This window comes from Cygnus atratus, chromosome 7 (genome assembly GCF_013377495.2).
Source record: "Cygnus atratus isolate AKBS03 ecotype Queensland, Australia chromosome 7, CAtr_DNAZoo_HiC_assembly, whole genome shotgun sequence".
Lineage (NCBI taxonomy): Eukaryota > Metazoa > Chordata > Aves > Anseriformes > Anatidae > Cygnus > Cygnus atratus.
The window spans coordinates 20,441,225-20,462,985 of NC_066368.1; the positions used below are offsets into that span (position 1 = coordinate 20,441,225).

The 21,761-nt window shown below is 47.8% G+C and overlaps 1 protein-coding gene across 3 annotated transcripts in view; it reads left to right on the forward strand.

The window, feature by feature from the left end:
* PAX2 (paired box 2) overlaps window positions 1-21,761 on the forward strand; it is an 80,748-nt gene that overhangs the window by 14,868 nt on the left and 44,119 nt on the right. For 2 of the 3 annotated variants that reach the window (XM_035538704.1, XM_035538711.1), the window contains exons 4-5: window positions 17,113-17,198; window positions 19,247-19,366. In XM_035538704.1, the coding sequence (XP_035394597.1) occupies window positions 17,113-17,198; window positions 19,247-19,366 (206 nt within the window). The remainder of the gene's footprint in view (window positions 1-17,112; window positions 17,199-19,246; window positions 19,367-21,761) is intronic. The other variant, XM_035538693.1, reaches the window with a different exon arrangement.

The following is a 21,761-nucleotide window of genomic DNA, read 5'->3' on the forward strand; positions in this document are numbered from 1 at the left end:
AGGATTTTATAGAGATGATGTTTGTGGTGCTGCCTCTGACAGAGACAGACAGCTACACCATGAGGCTTGCAGAGCGCGGGGAGAGCACAGCTGGGTGGGGCTGGTGGGAGGAAAGGGCACGAGATAATGATGGAGCGAAAGGCCACAGTGGACTTGACTTGGGTGTTGTCAAAAGCAGACCTGCCGTGGTTTTACATAAGGCAGTCTTGGCCGCTGTGCCAAACAAGATGCGGAGGCTCATCCAGTACTGATACCCAACTCCCATACGTGGCTCTCACGATTCCACCCCCCTTTTGTGGATTACATGGATTTTTGTGACCTGAGGGGACGTTTGAAGAAAAATACATGACTAAGAGTGACTGCTTCTCCGAGACAGACGGGCTCCTGGTGCCCAGCAGGCAGAACTGGCAGGGCTGGTAGCACAGGGAGACGTGGAGCAGAAGGGAGCGTGGCCCATCGCAGGTGGACACGTAGGCAGGGAAATGCCCCAGCACAGTGAAAGGCAGGGGATAAAGCTACCTTGGGGAATACAGTCTTTGGAAGAGTGCAAGAGGAGGGTGCTGGCCATGTAAACGAAGCCTTTGTACTGCCCAGAGCACCACCTTTCCCAGCTGAAAGCACCTTCTGCAGTATTTGAATGTGCTACTGGATCATTCTCTGCTCATTGAAGTAATTTGAGCATGGAAACCTGCATGCATTTGTGTAGATAGACTGCTGGGTCTCTATTGTTCCTCCAGACAATCTTCTCTGTAATGGATATTTGGGTTGGACATGCCCTATACCCCATGACATGTGTACGAGGAGGAGCGTGGGTGTATCGCTAGGGCAACATGTCCAGCTGGGAGCATAGGCTGATAGCAAGTGCGTGTTGCTGCTCTGGGGAAGAGCTAAGAACGGTCTTATCCACGGAAACAATGCTGTAACCCCGCAGTTACATGCTAGGGGGTACAGGAGAGAGCAGAGCATGGCACTGCACATCTCTGCAAGCCTGCGCAGTTCTGTGGGGCTCTGCAGAGGTTTCTGCGTGCCTGCGGTGCAGCGGGTTGGCTGTTGGCAAGGCGTGGGTGTGCTGATGAACCGTGCCTGTGAATGGATGCAGGGGGCCAGCCATGCGCTGTGCATTTTTTGGTAGTTCTTTTGGGCAGAGCTGGGGGTAAGGTGGTAACGTTAGCCACACCGTGGCTGTGCTGAGGATGAAGCATCCATGAGGCAGGCAGTGCCCGCACTGCAGACACAGGCAGTGCTAGCACAGGGTGCGTGCGGCACTGCGTGCGAGTGCAGGGACCTGCACCTCTTTGGGGCCCTAGCGCATTCGAGGGAATATGGGTGCCCATGGCAGGATGTGTCTGGAAGGCTGTGGATGTGTGCTAGCTCATCTGAGGCACAACCCAGCACTGCAGTAAGCGGTACCCGCGGAGACTGGGGCAGGGGGTGCACTGAAAGCAGTATTTCTAACGAGAGCCATAGTTTAATGCGTTGGACTCTGCCCTCCTCTCCCCTCCCCTCCCACTCTTCTCCTTATTACCCAGGTTATCTTGTTTGGGTTAAGAGGCCAATTTCAACAGACTATAATTGAAGAGTGAAGAGAATCTGATAAGATAAGGAAGGGACATCATTCCTCAAGGGATCAATAGAGGTTTCATGTTCCTCCTTCCCCTGCTGTGTCCCTAACATGCTAACGCTGTGCGTCCGTGGGCCTGGTTTATTTGCTCTGCTTGTCTGCAAGCCAGAAAAGGAAGTGGGGGAGCAGGGGGTGGCTGCCGGCCCCATCTGTCACACGGCAGAGCAGGGCAGGGGGCATAATGAAGGGACAACAGGGATGGCGGGGCTGCGTGGGAAGAAAAGGACAGGGCGATAGGGGACCCGCCAAGAGCCAGGAGCTGCTGGTGGCAGTGCAGGCACAGCACAAAGCAGCCCCTCCAGGAGCCCCCACCTCACACAACCACAGCGGAGCCCACGTAGAGGAGCTCAGGAGCTGGGGGACAAGCCGAGAGGTCGGCACAGCGCAGGATGCGATCCGCATCCCATGCAAGAAGGCTGGGCCAGCTTCTGGAGAGATTGCGAGTCAGAGGGGTCTGCGGCTAAGATATCTTCTTCCAGCTGATTTCTTTTTTATTTTTAACACCCAGAGAAACAGATGCTGAGAGCCAGTCAGTCATGCAGTGAGCATGTGGCAGAGTTGGGAATACAACCCAGATCCCCTGACTCCCAACCTCAGGCTTTAACCAGCAGACCATGCTTCCCTCTAAGCCACCTTGAACTTTCCTCAGTGAGGATGGGGGCTACTAAGCCTCTGCGGGCTGCAGTTTACCAAGCTGTCAGGAGTGTGCTCACTGGACCGCCTCACCAGAGACAGCCTTCCTCACGCACGCTAAAAAAGTTGAAAAGAAATTCATTTCATGGCCGGTGGTTGCTTAAAAAAGGCGATTCCAGCATATGTATGTGATAAATGTTAACTGTGCATTAATCGCATTAAAGAGGACCCTATAAACTTTTCATTTCTAATTAAATTCTGGCCGGTGATTCTGGCGAAGCCAGCACACTCCGGGCCTTTGTTTATGTGGAAAATTAAAATGCAAATACAATGGAATTTATTTCCATTACTAGAGTGATATGCTGGGCTCCTCTGTTTAACAGCCTCCAATTATTTTCAAGCAGGTCTCTCTCCCTCGCTCCCTCCCTCTCTCCCCCTCCCCGCTCCCCTGAGATGCTGCGACCCCTGTGTGCGGGGCAGGAGCTGGTAAAGCACCAGGAGGGCTATGGATGGGGTCGTCTGTTCTAGGCCGAGGGCAGGCAGGAAAATGGAGGAGGAAGGGGGGAAAAAAAAAAGAGTGGGAGAGCACAAACAAGGAGGCAGGGGAAGCAGCAAGGCTCAAGTTAGTGCAAGGGGCAGAAGGGAGTTACCTGTTAGCAACCTCACTGAAAAATATAAGCTAAACTCCTTGGCTCACCGAATCCTGGCTGTATAGGTGGTATTTTGATGATAGGATAGAGTCGAGAGCTTTCCCTGGAAGTTTCCTGGATCTTTCAGTCCTTCCCATATACTTTGTCTGGATGTGACTGCTGCTGAGCGAAATCCTGGTGGCTGAGGAAGCACAGAGCAGACCCAGCGCCAGACACATTGCCTGCACAGAGCAAATAAATCCAGGCAGCAGTGACACACAATCATTGGCAGAGAAATAACTGAGCTCCCCTGCCCATTTCTAAGGGACCAAGTGTGGCTCTGCTTAGGGCAGCAGTATACAGCAGACACACGCCAGCAGCCATTGCACAAACACAGATACTCACTGCAGCCTAAGATACTTGCACATATGTATGGTTAAATGCAGCTGACACGTCCTACTGACTGTGATTCCCCATGTGAGAGACCCGGCCGAGTCAGACGTGAGCATCTCGGGCAGCCGCACCCAGCGTAGGCACTCGTAGAGGTGCCCTTCTCTGTGTTAATAGCCAGAAACTTAGGGCACGGACACTCACCCAAACCCATAACTGACAAGTCCTAGCTAAACTCCTGAGTGTGTCAGCCGGTGCACCCGCATCTGACCGCTCGCATAGCCCTAGAAATCCAGTGGTGCGCACAGGCACTCCCTGCTGCTCCTGGAGGCAGGCAGCCGCATGGCCCTGGAAGGGAGAGCTGGGGATGTTCTCTGCTTGCATGTGAGCATCTTAAGGAATCACCTAGTGTAAGTGATCCTGCCCCGGCCGAGACAGGGAAACAGGAGAAGGACACATTCACTTACGACGGTGAAAAGAGGCCATTACCCAGTCAAACAACCCAATCCCTGACATCATTATTCAATACACAGGAGCCCTGAAATGCACACTAACTCAATCACAGAGACACACGATTACAAAATAATACTGATGGAATCAATGAAACAGACATGCAGTCATACAAAGCACACACACCCCGGTGTTAATACACAATAATAGCCACCCAACAAGTGAATACAAAACAGCCATTCAAAAACACAATGGCAAAACATGTGGCCTGCGCTCCAAGGGGACTTGGAAACTCTGGCAACGAACCCCACCATTGGTGAAGGGTGCTTGCAGCAAAACTTGGGGTGCTCCCCAAACCTGTCTCTTGTCAGGCTAATGAGCACCAGACAGTAAGAGCCCAAAGGACGTGCGCACTGCGTGTGCATGTACTGGGAGGCTGGTGGGCGGCTGCCCAGTGCCGTACTGCACAACGTGGCCACTCTTACCGCTGGCATGGGTGCACTGTGTTCAGGACTCACCATAATACAAAGTGAGGGAACCAAGGAGAACCTACTGCATGGCCCTAATGCAATGCAGCCACGCTGTGAGAACACGCAAACACCCCTCACACCCAGAGCAGTAGGAGCATCCCACACAGGTGCCTCAGCAGACAGCCAAATCCTCTCCCCAAGCCATGGTAGTGAACCCAGATTTGCACACAGAACGCTTCCAGGGCCCCAAATAACAAAGACCTGCAGACCACCAGGGCGTGCTAAGCTGAGCGCTTCGCATGAGACCCAAACAGCCACTCCTGCAAACCCTACAGGGTCTTACAGTGAGGGAGACAGGGCACCCTTCTTTGGTGTCTCCTCCCTGGCACGGCAGGCATCGGCTATCAGCAGGCTGTGTGTGTAACAAGGGGCTGCTATTGGAAGTGACAGCAGGGACGGGGGAAGACTGCTGGCAGTCGCGTGCGTGGTGTGTGCACAGGAATTCCCCTTCCTCTACCAAGTGCGGCTGTTTGTAGCCATTAAAAAGCCCAGGTCCTCATGCTGGGTGTTCAGTGAGTATTGATTCAGTCTGCAAGCAATTTTAATATTTCTTCAGGGACTTTCCAGCAACAGCACAAGTCATTAATTCACCCTCCCAAATTGCTTATTCAATAGCAGGAACATGGCTCCTGAATAAAGTCCCAGAATTTATGTGACTCGCATGAGTCAGGAGGTCAAACAACTGTTATGGAGCGAAGTTAAAAATCCAAATAAAATATTGACACTTTTTTGGGGAGTGGGAGGAGGGGAAGTGGGGGAAGGGGAAGAAAAGGTATTTAAAATAGGGTTTTGTTGCAATGCCCCCAGGATAAGGAATGGAAAGAGATTGAAGACAAGTTGGAGTTCGTAAAATCAATGGGATTTATTGCATATCCGCTTGGCATTTAATAACTCCTTCCTTTCCACCTCCCCCTGCTCTGTACATGCATGGGGGAGAAACTCTCACAAAGCCACCAGGAGCCAGCCTGCCAGCGCACAGCAGTGCTGCAGTACCCAACAGCCCCCCAGGGCCAGGGCCCCATCCCAAATGGGCTGCATTTCCCCCACAGTAGGCGGCAGTCCATGCCCGCGGTCTTTGTCGGTGGAGAAAAAAAAAAGAGGGGAGAGGAAACTGAGGCACGGAGCAAATTAAGAGCCTGCTCAGTCACAGAGCCCACTGACCGCAGGCTGGGCTATGACCCAGGTCTCCCAACGCCCAGGCAGCCGTTTTGCTGCCAAAGGACGCTATCTTGTAAGGGAACGAGAGCACACAGTCACAGGCACCAAACGCAAGGCGGCATCCATCTGACCAGAGGGACTCCCATAGCGCCTCGGTACAGCCCCACAAAATAGACATGCCCGCAGACACCACACAAGCACATCCACATGCAGATAGATGCACAGCCAGACACAAATGTATACGTGCTTTTACTGAGCTCATTGCTATTCAGAGCACTGCAGCCAGATTACACAGAAGTAGAAACATACCTGCAGACTGACACACATGCAAATGAACGTGCGGACAGGCACACAGGCACACATGCTCATGCTCTGGTACAGCAAGGTAGCCTTGTGCATCCTCTGTGCATATATATTTATATATACACACACAAAGTGGACGTCCACACCAAAAAAGTCATGCAAACTGATGTCTGCTACAAATCTAGCTTTTACTTACAGTGGCCTCTTTCTAGCTAGTTGCACCAAAATGGATGCCCAGATGCACTCAGGTACATTCTGCACAGGTATATTAATTAATATATGGGACTGTCTCGTTATATCAGACTGGTAAGTGTTTCAATCAAACTGTGCTGATTTTATACCAAATCTCTGAGCCTCTAGTATCCACAAACCAACATCTATTCATTAGCACTAGCTCCATAACGAAACAAGCAGACAAAAACCTAGCATAACCACATAATCAAAAAGTACTTGATGGCTTGGGTATTTAGGTGGGCTTCTTTGGTTCTGGTGCTTTTTTGTTTGTTGTTGCTTGCTTTGTTTGTTTGTTTTTCTGGTTGGCTTCTTAGCAAAGATTTAGGTCAGGTCCTTTATGTGAGTTGAGATTTTATCAAAATGCAGTTTTTCAAGTGCTTTTTTGCATTGTGACAAAAATAACATTTGACTATGTTTTCCTCCTAAGCTGTGTTTTAACCAAATATATAGTGTGGCTGAAATTTAGGCGAGGTAATGGGAAGTTTGAAATCTCCATAATTATGCTTTCAAATATTAAGATTTTTGTACAGAAGATGCTTCTGTGTTAATTCTCAGATTGCTTTGTTCACAGTTGGTTTTGCAACTGCTCTTTACAAAAAAGGCCAGGATAAGATCTTTGGACTACCATATGCTACCTCTGGTCTTCTTTGACCACAAAATATTCAAGAAAAAATGTAAAAGTAGTATAGTTTTGTAAATGCTATTGCCTGTGCTCCTCTGTATGCCTCTATCTGTAAGTCCTGATTGTATCCAATCTCGTTCCTATGCAAATCTGGATGAAACCATGAAATAAATTCTAGATGAACAGATAGTTAGTTCAGCTTAAGAGGATCATGCTTGAAAATAATGTAACTGGATTAAAATCACTAGAAGCTCTCTAGAATATCATGACTTCCCAAAAGAATATCTTGCAATTCGCCTGAGCTAGAAACTATACAAAACTCCATTGCAAAAACTTGTAAAATTTGAATAATTAAATATTTACAAATCACATCTTCAGACAGGGCTGAACAATTGGTGAACCTCTTCTAAGCTTACACCAGCTAGCACTTGGTTCGCTGCACCAAGCTCCAGGCAAGTCAGTTGTAGAGTCCAGAGATCAGCCCACCGGAGCTCAGACATGGGGAGAAAAGCTGCCAGCACAAGGTGGTGGGGATGAGGAAGCACTTGCATGTGTGGGAGGATCACTTAAACAGCGTGGCTCTTGGGAGGCTGTTTGTCAATTTGGAATTGCTGAAGGCGTCGCAGCTGAGATGGTTTCATTGACAGGGAATAGGCAACAGGCTTGCTTACACATGGACAAACAACAAAATGAATCTGAATTAACTTAGAAAGTGCATTGGTTAAAACCATTAAGACATTGTTTGGATGCTCATTCAAAATCTGAGTGTCCCAAAGTGAATTTAGTTTACTTTATTTCCAAAGTGAATTAAGCTAAACTAAATTAAAGCTGCCTTAATTCTAAACAAGGGAGTCAGAGGTGTAATGCAGTTTAACTAGACCATTTTAATTTCGCACTTTCAGTTAATTCAAATTAGTTATTTTGCACAGCCATTTGTAGGTAAACCCTTAGACTGCTACCTCCTATGGACAGAGACTGTATTTATACCAGGGGTAGGGACATGGGACCCAGGAGTGCAGTGAATTCTCTGCCAGCCATCGCGATCGTTTTGGAATGGGATCTGAGTAACAGCTTGCTCAGGGCCCACCAAAATCCATAGCTCTGCACTTGGTCAGACGGATGCCAGGTATGCAATTAGGAGTAAAACAGATCTGTACTCCCAAACTTAGACAGATAGGCAAATGTAGACATAGGTATGGGCCTCATAACGTAGCAAGGTACAACATAAATTATATATCTGTGTTGATACATATGAGATATTACGTAATGGGTATTATAGCCTTGTTACAGATGAATTTAGATGGTTATGACTTACTGTTTGCAATAACTGTACTTGGTGCTGTACAACAAGATCAATATAGCTAGCTAGTGATGGCTACATCCACAGATCTGAGCAGCCTATCTGCCCATTAAGCTCTGTTAAAAACTGTAATGGTTGAATAAATGTTTATTAATTCTTCATGGGGTCTGACTACAATATGTGACCCAAATGTTTAACTATGTATAGCCACGGTTATAAATACAGACCTGTAGGCAAAGATAAACAAGTACGCACACCACTGTATGATAAATTACAACAAACTAAGAGACAAATGCCAGTGCTCTCAGGCCACAAACAACACAGATACAGAAACAAACACAGAGCTCATGTTGTCTGAAGTTCAGACTTCTTAGTGACTTACATGAGCCAAGCAGACTGGCTACAGATCTGTCCTTTCGTTACAGAAAGCTAGGAAAAGCAGCCTGCCATCTCTGGAGGTGGGTCCCAGCTTTATGTTGGGGGTCTGTGCCACTCCCTGGAGTGCTTGCCTGGGGCTGGCTGCTTTGGGAAACTTGAGAAAGAGAGGTGTAAAGAATAAGGAGAGCAGTAAGGGCTAGGACAGGAAGGAAGATTCAGGAGCTCTGTGGAAATTTCCAAATTTTCAACCTGGTTTTCATTTTGAATCAGGGCTTTAATAAAATCCTACACCTACATGCAGTGTAGCTGGAACCTGCTGTTCCAATTAAAATCTAAATATATTATTCTACTTCTTATTTTTTAGCATAGCTTCTCGTTCACCTTTAAAAAATCATTTTAAAGGAAAAAAACAATTTCTCCATTCTGAAAGGCTGAAGTTCTCACTATTTTTTTTTAAATTTATTTAAAACCTGATGTAGAAATTGCCTTAGATCTAAACCGACACGTTTCCAGCACAGTTTTGGTTTTAATTTTGGTCAAAAACCACCTTTTACTGGTAAGGGTTCCACTGTGAGACTTTTGCCAGTTCTGATAAGCATAAGGAAGGCCCACACCATGTCACCCACACACTCAGGACCACTTTCTTGTCCAACACTCAAGCGAACCGCAGGGGAGCATTCTGCAGGATGCAGAGATAACACACTGCTAATACAGAGATAAAACACTGCCGAGCCCCGGAGTTAAAAAGTCCTGAGTGAACAGCCTCAAAAACTGAGAGATTGCCATAACATTCGCAAGACTGTAAATAAGAATGCATTTGTTTTTTTTCTTTGCCTCTGGTTCTGGTCCTTTGGGAGACAGCCAGGTCCCAATTCCACCTGTTCTCTGCAGTCGTGAAAGCCAGAAATACCTTGGTTTTAAATGAAGGCTGAAATTTGCACGTAATTGCTTACCTTCAAGATCTGACATTTTATATAAAATACTACGTATGGCATAACTTGCAAGAGAGTTGAGAATGTTATCTACAGCTATCTGCTGCCTCCCAGTCCAAGCCTCTTTTCTAGTACACACGTCTTCTGTTAATCAAAATGAACGTCCACAAGGAATTCGGCACAGACTCCTGAATTTTAATAACTGGAAATGGGCTCAAAGCAAAGCTTTCAATTAAAACTTCCCATGCTCCAGATTAAGATATTTAACCTTGGCAAGCCCATGTGTTTCTGTAGGTCTCCTTAACTCACCTGCTGGCACAGCCGCTGTTGCGACAGCTCCGGCGCGTGCTGCGCGGCAGTCACCAGCGTGCTGGCAGCTCGCGGGGCTGTCCCCTTCGCCAGGGCCGTGCTGGTGTGGCCACGCTGCTAGCAGGACCCGAGCTGGCTGGTCCGTAGGTGACAGGAGACCTGCAGTCACTGCAGTGTAGTGCACTGATGCACTCACTTAGAAAAGGATCAGTTACGAAGAGCTGAAAGATTTTTGCATCTTTTCACTGAACAGATCTCCTGCTAGTGAAGGGGACGTGGCCACTGGCAATGCTTTTCTCCCACTCCCTTCCTGTGGCTTCTTGTATTTTTTGAAGCTTTTGGTCATTTGTTGCAGAGGCTGTGAGTTTGTTGTGGGGGACTGATAGCTCTGTAGCTGCTGGGATGGATACTCTTGTGCATGCTCTGAGTTGAACATCTGCTCCATGGTTGCCTGTGGCACCAGAATTTGGACTTGATGAGCCTGGTGGTTCCTCCCAGCCCTGTGTTTCTGCAGACAAAACCAGCAGAACCCTGTTTGTCCTTTAAGATTTCCTTAATTCGCCTTACATCTGGGATGTCAAACATCTACACCCAATTTGTTTCCAATATTTTGTAAAGTGAATGACATCTTCTAGATGTTTGGATTGTAACGCATTTCTGGGTTTCCTGACTGCAAAGAAAGCCTTCCAAACGTGAACTGAGTGTAATAAAAGTAGAAACACCTGCCCGAGGACATTTCGGTGCTGCAGTCACCGCCTGACTGCAGCTCATGCAGATAGACTTTAGCCAGCAGTAAGCCAGCCAGCCTGGGTCCCGACGGCCGTGCAGCCACAGCTCTGCACACAGCAGCTCCCGAGCGCACCGTCAGCCTCCCGGCTGGGCTCTGCACCCCCGTGCGAAGGGCTAACACAAAGCCTCTTGGGTGACTGGGAAAATGTTTCTCAAAGCCTAAAGCAGCAATTTATTCTGGGAGCTCGGGGTAGGCAGCCTACAGACGTGGGGCTGTCAAACCCATCCGTACCAGTGGCACGAAGCTGGGTGGCACTGCTCACAGGCAGGCCAGTGCCCTGCCTGGTAGGTCTCCCTCACCCCAGGAGGCATCTTTGGCCTCACCTTTCTTCCCTTCCACCCCTCTTCCTTACATCTTGACTTGTACAGTGCAGCGCAGCAGTACTGGAATGGGCAGAGATCTGCTAGAAGCTGAACGTTAATGCTCTGCTCAAATTAAATGAAATAAAACCGTATGGTGTCATCATGGGTCACTGATTTAAAACAACAAAAAAATCCTAGCTCCTCTCTAAGCCCTTCAGATAGTAAAACTGCTGCTGTGAATTCTGTCTCTCCTCAGAGTGCAGCCAAGAAATGGTCTTTGCAGTGTGAGAAAAGGGCAGGATTGGGTTTTCTCCTGTGCTTTGGTGTGAGCAGGCTCACCTGGAACAAAGTGGCACTTATGTCCCCTCCTCTTCAGGCATGATGCCAGGGTAGCTCCAGTGAAGATGATGGAGCTACACAGATTAACAGCAGATAAGGAGCCAAATCTTCTCAAGGAAGGCAGGGATTGTGTTTCAAGAGACGCGAGGCATCTCCATTTCTCCCTTCCGTCTATCTGGAAGCTTCAGGAAAATGGATTATCCCTATTCAGCCATCTCTTAGGACTATCCGTGTAATCAATCTAATTGATCTATCATACCTGTGCTTATATCCCAATATAGTACATGATCACCACTCTTCTCTCTTCCCTTCCAAAAGGTAGAGAGAAGGAATTGCAATTTTCATGACAGAAGAGAGTTTAAATGTGTGAATATTGCTCGTGGCCCCTGAATATGGCAAGGTTTGAAGGCATTCTGCTCTCTTGGCAGAGAGTGCCAGAGCCTCAGGCCAGCTAGCAAGGAAGCCGAGTCTGCTGCTCCTGCCAATGTCAGCTGTCGTTCTGAGGGCTGCAAGTGGTGCAGTAGATTTTGAGAGCAGTAGGAGAAGCTACCATCCCCCCCAGCCCTAATGGAAATTACGCTACAGCTTTTGGGGGGTGACTGCAGCTCTCATCTTCCCAACTACAGCTGCTGCTGCAAATTCAAACGCGAGCACTGAAGTCAGCGTAGCTGAAATACAGCTCCTGTTGCCTTTGCCTACCTCCCTTCCCTTCACATGCAGCCACTGTCAGCAGGGTACATGTCACTTCTGCTTCAAGCAGGGGAATGAAGCCAACGCCGTGCTACAGCTCGCTGAAGCACTTACTTGGCCTCTGTTATTACTGAGTCTGAGCCCTTCACTCCTCCTTCCAGCTGTCCTCACCGTGCCCCAGGTGGCAAGGCAGCGCTCCTATCTTCACACTTCAGGCAGGAAACAGAGCACAGAGAGAAATACCATTTGTCCAAAGTCCTGATGAGAGGTCCATGACAATGCAAGGAACCAAAGCCCTTCCCTTAAGTCAGATTAGGCCGCTACTGTCAGACTTTATTTCCCTTCCTTCACCCCCCCAAATCCCTTGGTTGCTTTTCCTCACCATACTATGAAGCCTGAACTTTGTCTACGCAAGCAGGACTTTCCTTCCTCATTTTTTTTTTATCTCAGCTGTGAATTCAGCCCCACCTAGACCCACGCACAGAAACATTACAACCATCTCCCGTTTGAACCAAAGCCATGCCCAGGGCTCTTTATGCCTGCACAGCACCCACCCGCAGGCGGGATACTGTCACTGAGGAACCCAGTGCTGCCTCTTCCCATCTTTTCCCCAGGCACACTTTGATGCCAGCATCGCTGGGGTGCTCCCTAGCCCTTTGTTGGAAGGGCTGTGAGGCAGAGGAGGCCCGGCTGTGCCACCAGCCCTGCACCAAGGCCCCGCAGGCCGCAGGGGCTCTGCGCCGCAGGCCTGGCCATGATAATGAAGCAGTGAGGCACTGCGGGGCGCCTGCTCCTTGGCCATCGCAGCCGCCCTTGGACACACTGCAGAGAGCAAGGCTGAAGCTTAGCAGCGTTAGCCTTCCAAGAGCTGCTTTAATTGCCCAGTAATGCACACCCTGGGGTCTTGTAATGTGCTTCTAATATGGAGCATTTAAAGTATGGATACTCCAGAACAATTACGAGGAGTTCGGTGCTCCACAGAGTGTGCCCTTCCACTCTGAGAAATAATCCACGACAGAGGAATGTCATCAAAGAGAGGACACCAGGACACGCAGCAGGACAAAGCGCTCTTCCTTAGTGCACTTCATTTGGTCCTTCCAGGATTAAAAGAACTGGTAGATCGGGACCTCCAGATGGCTCAGACCTATCTCAACTCCCTCTGATCTGCCCTAGTTTGAGTTTTGCCTTTGCAATGCTGTCTAAAGACTCTTCCAGTAAGAGCAGAGTAACCACAGAGTATGTCAGTCTACAAGACAGCCTGGATAGAAATGTCAGAGAAGCGAGGGATGTTTCTTATGATCTGTCATTCTTTTAGCAAATAATTCCTGGACAGATTTAGGAGAGATTTTTTCTCTTGCTTGTTTACAAGGAGAGAAAGTTGGGCTTCTCAGAAAGGATTATATCTCAGCTAATTTTATCTTTTAATATTTTTTTCTACATCCTTGACCAAATTTGATTCGAGCTTGTTACAGTTGTCATATTACAGGAGTTGACTTTTGTCTGTCCATCTGCATTCAGAATCAGCAAAAGGAATTGCATTAAAACTGCCCCAAATAAGAAAACAGAAATCAAACACTGGAGATTCCCAATCTAATACAGAACGTTTAAGGAAGTCAGCTCGTTTGGAAACAGGCAGTTGGTTTCAGATGGAGCTGTCTGAAGTATTAACTCTAGAAAGAGTTACTACCAGCCAACCATAGTAACTCATGAAATCCAGGAATGGATTTATAATTCACGGTATGATACTATGTACTGTAATGACATTACATGCCATTACTTAAGATAATATCACGTATTAAATTCAGATTGTGAAATGAAGTTCGGTTGCTTTACTGCCATCAAAGATCTATAAATGTCCTGTTGCTGAAACTTCAGAAGGTTCTGCATTAAAGCTGTGTGTATTCTCCGAAACTCAAAATAGACAACTTGTGCAAAAATCTCCCACTGGAAAATGAAAAATGGGAATCTACAATAAGTACCAGTTTATGCCCCTAATTAAACACAAATGCTGTTATTGGAGTCACTGACTGTGATGGAATTAGAGCAGGGATGAAATTAGTCCAAAGTGACAATTTCTTTTGGAGAAAAGAAATACCTTCGAAAACATTGGCATTTACTTCAAGAAATCAGCACTGCTGGCTGGTATGCCAAGATTTGAGCTGAGGAAGTGTTCTGAAAAATAAATAAATAAGTAAAAAAGGCATGTCTTTCTCCAGTGTCTAGAGGCAAGAATGAGGCATTAAAAGCAGCAAGAGGCGATGAAGCTTTTGCTCCCTCTTACAGAGCAGTAATGCAGTATTCCTAGGTTTGGGGCAGCAGTGCTGGCTTAGTGCATGTTTCAGCCTTCAGTAAGGGTGAGCTTTCAGCCATCCGGAAGTTTAAAGACCGCATTATTATGCTGCATCTGTTGCTACAGGATCAGGTCAGCTTTGTTCATCTTTCATCTGCTGCTTCATTAGGTGGTCTCACATACAAGACCCACTCGAAGCCTGTCAAAGTGACAGCAGCAGTTCCTGGGGACGCTGCTGTCTATCACTGTCCCTAAATGAAGTGACCCAGGGTGATGCACTGCCGTATCCTGTACTTCAAGTTAGGGTCTGAAAATTCTCTTCTTTCCTTACAATACCAGAGTTAGGTCATGACTGCGTGGCAAAGGAGCGCTGCTGTGGAAAGCCTCTTCATGACCTGCCTCTTCTTTTAGCCATAGGAAATATCTTCTACCCCAGACTTCGTTAGGTTCAGCCATTCAGTGCCTGGGTTGAACCAAGCCATTGGAGGCTGCAAAACCAGGAACACTCCCCCTTTGCTCACTGCTCCCAGACACTTTCTCTTGACACAAAACCAGTTTTATTCTTAAGAGGGGAATGTTTCCAGCAGAGCCTTTCACCTCGGGTGACTTGCTGCAGCTGGCCCTGGTTGGTAGTGACCGAAAATCATTACCAGCTGTCGGCTACTTGGTGAAACGAGCTGGTGAGTCTCACTTCAGCTCCTATTGGACACATCTCAGTACACATAGCCTCAATGGGCACTAACTGGCATTCTCAGCTGAGAGCCCAAGAACTGAATGGGGAAGGAAACTGAAGCTTCCTCTTCATCCCTGCCTGGGTTTTCGAAGCATTATGGACAGGAATTTTATACCACCATGGTTTCCCAGGCTGTTTTTACTCTAAATGTCTTTTGGAAACTTTGTAGTTCCCATGTGGCATGATTCAGCACAGCCTCACTGCCCGTCTCAATGAGGCTCACCCTATGGATCCCTCCATAGAAGCTGAACTGCCTGATGCTACCTCCCGTTATGAATGGCAAATCTGATGTCATATCTCAGTATGAATGGGCCTGTCTGATGTCATCGCAGTGCTAATAGGACATTTTATAATATGTCAGCTGAGGCTGCAGGGGAAATCTTCTAATCCATTCACTATGCTGCACTACAATAGAACATCACATAGTATGATGTGTACGTTAACTTAGACACCCTCAGGCAGATTTGGGAGAGATGGATGGATGGATGGATGGATAGATACATTTATACAAAGTATACATACATTATATCACTCTATTGATTTTTAAAAAGTTCCAGGTCTGCCTGGCTATAATGAGATTTTTGAACTTTGTGTTGCGATCAATGAGGGGAATATTATTGGCCTGGAGAATTGATATACCCGCTCTCTGTGGCTTGTTCTGCTCCTGGACTGCCCCTGCCCCCAAGGTGTACGATTCCATCAGACACTTAACCTCTTTTACAGTGTCATCAGGCTAAAAGGAATCTAATAGTGACACGGGACTTGTGCTCAGCACTCTGGCACTATTGCTTTCCTGTCACAAATAATTTATAGCTTTCTATTTCCATCCCTTTGCCTGCACCCCATCCCCTCTTTCTGTTTCTCTGGGCTGGGGGAAATCAATAAACTCACACAACCAGAGTGGCACTTCAGGGGGCTTTAGGAGGAATGTGAGAGGAAAGAAAAGAAAAAAGAAAAAGTAGAAAAGAAGAAAAAAGTTGTGTTATTTGCCCTAGCACAGACTTCTCAGATCAGCTCCTCAGCTAGTGCAAACCAGCATGGTGTCAGAATCTGGCCCCTTGGCCCAGAGGCCCTCAGACCCCTTCTGTCCGGGTCCTCAGCAGCTATGGGCTAGGCACCACTGAGCTATATGGGGTGAGGATCTGGATGGATCTCCATCCCCAGCCAGAACCTCGACACTACCTGTCTCAGCTAAGTCCCAGGCATCCTCTGCCACTCCAGTAACTGCCCAGGTTTCACCATCTATCTGAGCTTCCTAACAAGCTGAGATGTTATGCTCTGAAATACCTTTCTTCTCCTACAAAGGCTTCACTCTGTGGAGCTTTTTCAAAAATATCCTCTCAAAGTCTCTGCCTACCTTTCTCCATGCCATACTGCCCACCAGCTGTACATTTGCTCTTTGAAGTGTTGCCAACTCTTTCTTTAGAATGAATTTTTAAAAGAAGTGCTTGAGTGAGCAGGGAGAATACATTATTTGCTTACACTTTTTGGAGAGATTTTTGGGGAGAGGTTAAAGCTAACACAATGCAGGGCTGACAGTTCCAGAAACTAAGCCTAAAGAGCATCCGCAGCCTTCATCCTAATTGGAGAGGCTCATTTTAAGCTGGGAAAGGAATTTGGTCTCCAAAGCCTTCACAGGTCATGGCTTATTTGCTGAGTACCTTGGTGAGACAGTTGTTCTTGAGTCACAGTCACCCAGCATCTGCCAGCAGGCAGGGCCCCCTCAGCCAAGTATTAGGTGCTAGTGATTTTCTTTCACCATGGACCTCAGCTGGATTTAAACCGGTGACCTAAAGGTGAAAGATTTCATGTAACACGAAATGGAGCACCAACAACTGCAGTTCAGTTTGTGTTCATTCTGAGCTGCATTATGAGCTCTGTGGCATTCACCAAGAGATCTTTTTGGGTTCCCAAGCTGTGTTCATGCACTACCTGATAAACATCCGTGCTGTCTGGAGCTTCTTTTTCCTCGTGACCTATATCCCATCACCACTCCCCACAGATGCCTTCTGCTCTCCTTTATAAAGGGCAAGGGCTTTGGGAAAGCTTTCCATCAGTTCAAATCCCTCAGTTCTATGCCAGAAAGGTATTTTTGAAGTACACAACAAAATGAAATCTACACGGTTTGTTAATTCAGCAGTGGCTCTACTAACTGCAAAGGCTGCCTTATGACCACGCTGGCAGATCAGATCATAAATGATAATGCAATTGCTAACTCATAGGAGAGGCTGGATCCCAGCTTGCTCACTGAGCACCATGGCTATGCAGGTTTGGGAAGAAGATTGCAGAGTACGGAAAGGACAATTCTCTGGGAATGAGACTGTTAAAGCAGTAGAGTCACAACCATAAAAAGAGATAAGAGGCCATTCTGCTGCACCCGGTTGTCAGGTGGGATCTTCAGGTCCTGACAGCTGGGATCTCAGGCACTGAGAAGTTGCATGAAGAGTTGAGTTCTGAACATGTTTTGCTCTTTTTCCAGGATTATCAGAACCAAAGTTCAGCAACCTTTTCACCCAACACCAGATGGGAGCGGGACAGGTGTGACTGCACCAGGACATACTATCGGTAAGGAGACTGGCACGAGGCGAGGGGTGGTGGCAGGACAAGTGGAGATGAGAATATGCTCAGCTGAGGGAACAAAGGCTGACGAGCAGATGCTAGGGAGAAGGGAGGTGGAGTGAAAGAAACATCAACAGAAATCAGAGGTTCCTGTTCTCTGCTGCCCTAGCTGCATTGCAGAGAGTTTGCCCAAAGGAATTTGCCCAAAGCGATCCTGCCTCTACATCCATTTCACTTTCACGCTCTCTCCTTCGCCTCCCTAGAGAGAAGTATTTACTGCTACCCTACCTAAGCTACGGCCTTCACTTTTTGTCTCTTTCTTTCTCTGACTTGCTTTTCTCCCCTCTCCCTGTTTCTCTGCTCTCCCTTTGCTGGAACCGGTCCATTTCTTAGATAGCACTACATAGACCAGGGTACGATATTCCCGACACCTCACAACTGAGCCCTTCATTGTTCTAGCTCTGCAGTCAGGTATCCCATGGGTGTATTTCACTGAGAAAATGCATTTTCTGCTAGAGGAAATGGGTTTATCGAGGTGAGCAGAAGATGGAGGCTGTAATAAAGCTACCAAATGCCTACTAGTCTGTTGTGTTTAAAGGTCCTGTGCTAGGTGTGTGATGAGCTGTTTTTCACCGATGTCTCTGTGGGCTGCATGGTGCATATGTCTGCTGTTGCTAGCATCGCGTTACCCAGTAACAATTCAGAGCAGGAGAAAATATGCAGTATTCTGGGATATTATGGCTTGTCTAGGGCCTAAGGAACTGCCTGAGATACTGTCGGTTACTGAGAATCAGCTGCTAAACAAGGATTTACTGGAAAGTGCTGGCCTATACGGGACAGAGCTGGCAGATACACTCCTGTACATGAACTGTGTTCAGGAACACAACGGAATTAATGGCCCAGGATGGAAGAGCATTTCTGGATGCCCTTTTAATCTGGACTTGCTCACTGGCCCGGGAAGCAGTGACCACACCAGATGGAGTTGGCAGATATTCTTCCTTCTTGGAGAAGTAGCGCAATGTCTAGGGAATGCACTGGCTGAGCCGGGTTAGGGACTGCGAGTGCTGCTGCTGGAGTCTCTCATTGCTCTGGGGTATACTGGGAAGTGTGGGTCTACATTGAATAGCGTTGGCAGGTTCTTTCCATCCTGGAAAGCTTCTGTTGGATGTGCTGACTGCTTCAGATCAGTGCTTTATGAGCTGAATGATGAGTAGTGGCCTATAAGGGAACTGGGGTATTCTCCTAATTACTGGGGTATGTTGGGACATAACGGACTTGCTTATTCGATGCATGACTCTATTTGGTTTATACTCTAAAGCCCTAATTATCAGGAAGTGATCATTTCCAATCTGGGTGACTTGTCATTTCTGATACACTGAAAGTCAAGAGCAGTCCTGGGCAGCCCTGAGTGGCAGGAGAAGTCTGCCAGTTTACATTGGTCGGTGCAAAAGAAAGACACAAGGCTTTTATTAATCTGGATTGGAGTACGTATCACCAACTCATGGCTTCGTCTAGTAGGGAACTGGATTTATTGGCCCAACGCTGACAAGCTTCTAACCTATACTAAGAGAAGTTGATTTTTCATTGAGTGTTTTGTGTGGACACCTAAGAGGCTGGTCTGGCTAAGACAGAGTACGTGCACGCAGGGTGGAGAAATGCTGGGAGGAAACCATCTGGCAGAACATGGGTAGCCTGGGACGTCACCAGGGGATGTGGCCTGTGCAGCACTGCGGGCAGTTACATGGCAGGCACTGCAAAGCCTGCTCTGAAGGTGGATGTAACAACGAGGCTTAACTTCTTGCTGGAGTGCGCTTGCTTGTTATTACGGGCCCTGTACTGGAAGGCTGTGGAGCTATGGTACAGGCTGGAAAAGCTGGGATGCAGCAACGTTGGCAGGGCAGTATTAGTGCGAGTCCTGCAGTGTGAGGGACTGGGAGTCGGCTTAGCGCCCAGGCGTTCCTGTGAGACTGGTGGCATGTGTAGCTTTCAGCTGGGGGATCCCTGAGTGCTGGCTGCTCTCCTCATGGCCCTTTTTCCCTTTTCCTTTTGTCCAGTGCCCAGCACAGCATCCCCTCCCGTCTCCAGTGCCTCCAATGATCCAGTGGGCTCTTACTCCATTAACGGGATCCTGGGGATTCCTCGGTCGAATGGCGAGAAGAGGAAACGTGATGAAGGTAGGGGGAGGGCAGAAGCTCACCCTCCCTTTTATGTTCTTTGTCCCCATGTACAGGCTCCAATTTCAGGCCAAGGTTTGCAGCTGCTCCAGGGGCTAGATCAGTTTTAGCAACAGAGACCAGTTCCCCGCCACTGCCCTGCTGGCTTGGACTGCTCTTCTTCCGAGGCCTTTTCATGACAGGCCATGTCTCCGGACATCTGCTCGGCAGGCAGAGAGCCGTCTCCATTGCTGGAGCTGATCCCAAGTTCATTCACTGCTGGAAACGGCTGGAACTGAGCTCCCCTGGTGCCAGCAGGTGCCCAGACTTTGAACTGTGGGTAAACAAGGTTTCCCCGACTCCCTCATTTTCAAACAAAATGCCATCTCGGAGAAGCACCAGCAATTTGGGAGCATTTCTCATTCCTCTTGCAAACAAGCTCCTGTCCTGGTGGTGAGCCATGAGCTACACCAGTTGTGGTGATCATAAGGGCCCAGTTTCCAATGGGTAGCATCCACCACAGCAAAACTGCCATGCTCACAACCATCGGAGAGCAGAGCAGGAGCTTTTCTGAGTGCTGTGGCCCTAAGGCTGTTATCCAAGCCTTTCAGTAGGGCTCTAAGTGACTAGGATTAAGCTGTCTCCTTCTTTTTCCTACCTGCTGGGAAGGACTCAGGGCAAAGTGAATCCCAAAATGAGCCAAAAGCTGGAGCCTCGGGTCCAAATAGACAGAGTCAGGATGGGTGGGTGAGGTCTTGGTGCATTGATGGTGGCTTTGTAAAATTTTGTCTTGCTCTTTTAATTTGATGCATTCAAAAACTGAGAACCGGGAGGTGAACTTTCTAAGAGTAGTGCCTGAGCAGTTTGTTCGGTTCAGCCCTGCCTTCAGGATATTGTTTTCCACTGCTGCCTGTTGCATGGGGGACCTCTTAGCAGTAATGGTGGCTTGCTGTGCTGCACATGCTGTAGCCCCCAGGCTGTGTGGGGTGATATAATACCAGGGGTCTCTGTGATGCATGGTAAGAGGAGAGAGTTCTCCTGAGAGAGATGCTGCACTTTGGGGTTATGCCAATCATTTTCTCAGCGCTGGTGCTGGTGAGGTTCACGTTTCTAATTTCTGGATCCAAATAAACAATAGTCCCAAGAAAAAGGCAGACATTGTGACCCCTTTGTCCCTCGTACAAAGTAAAACCAGAGGCTGGAAGCAAAGACCCAGTTCAGTTCCTATCAAAGCAAATGGGAATATTTTTGCTGATGCCATTGGAAATTGGATCAGGCCCCAGAGGAAGATCCATTTCCCAGCTAGATGGCAGTAGGGCCCAGCTAAGAGAAAAGTGTAGCAATGGAAGGGCTGAGTCAATGCCTCAAAGTCAAAAAATGTCAGAAGTAAGAGACTGCAAACATTGCAAGCCTCTCCAGCATTTCTCTTCATTACATACAGAGGAAACGGTGACATTTCAATCGAGTGACAAGTTTCTCTAATGGTTGTGCAAATCTCTTGGCAGTATTTGGGGTTTCTGTGAACCCCTGTCCTCATGCATTCCAGCTTGGTGATCACAAGCTCTCACCATGATGCGTCCGTATTTCATTCTGAAATGAAGCAGTTCAATCTAGCTTTAGCAGTTATTCTTTCCAAAGACCTGGAACAATCATCCCACTTAGATGCAGCCACGCAATCATTGCCAGCCCCAGAACCTGAGCTTTTTGGAGCAGTATGGTTAAACACAGAAACAATCAAACAGACATCTAAGCCTGTGACACTTCACAATGATATATTGACAGTAAGAACAACTCTCTGTCTCTGTCCTTAATTCATCCTGGACTTGATTTATGAAGGGCAAGAAACACTGCAACTCCCTGCTGTTGGCCAGGAGCCCGCATAACCTACTAGAAAAATCAAAAAGGTATCAGACAGTCATGGGGGTGTTGGATCTCAGAGTTTTAGGTGCCAGTTACATGACACAGCTACAAATGCCTTGCAGAAGAGCCTTCATTCTGCCATCCCAGGTATCTGCCTCAGGGAGATGTCACACTCCTGCCCCAGAGAAACCTCAGCCAGCTGCTAAACACCGCAGCCCAAGAGCTGATAACCTGTGCTCACACTGGCTTTAAGAAACATTGAAAGACATCAACCACTTTGCAGGGCTGGACCCTAATGCCAGAAGGTCCAAGGGGAGGTTTTGCACAGCCAGTGACCTGCACTCCTTCCTGGGCATCCTCCCCTGTAGCTCTGAGGGCTGCAAGTGCTCCTAGCTGAGAAAGGAGTTAAGAAAGCAAGTCCAGAAGCCAGTGCAGGTATTTCCTTCATGGTCGTGCTGGATATATATACCGTCTCGGTATTTCCCAGAGCTTCTAAGCTCTGTCTTGTTGCAGTTTCTTAACTGTAGGATTCATTCTCGCGTTGAAAAGCTCTTCC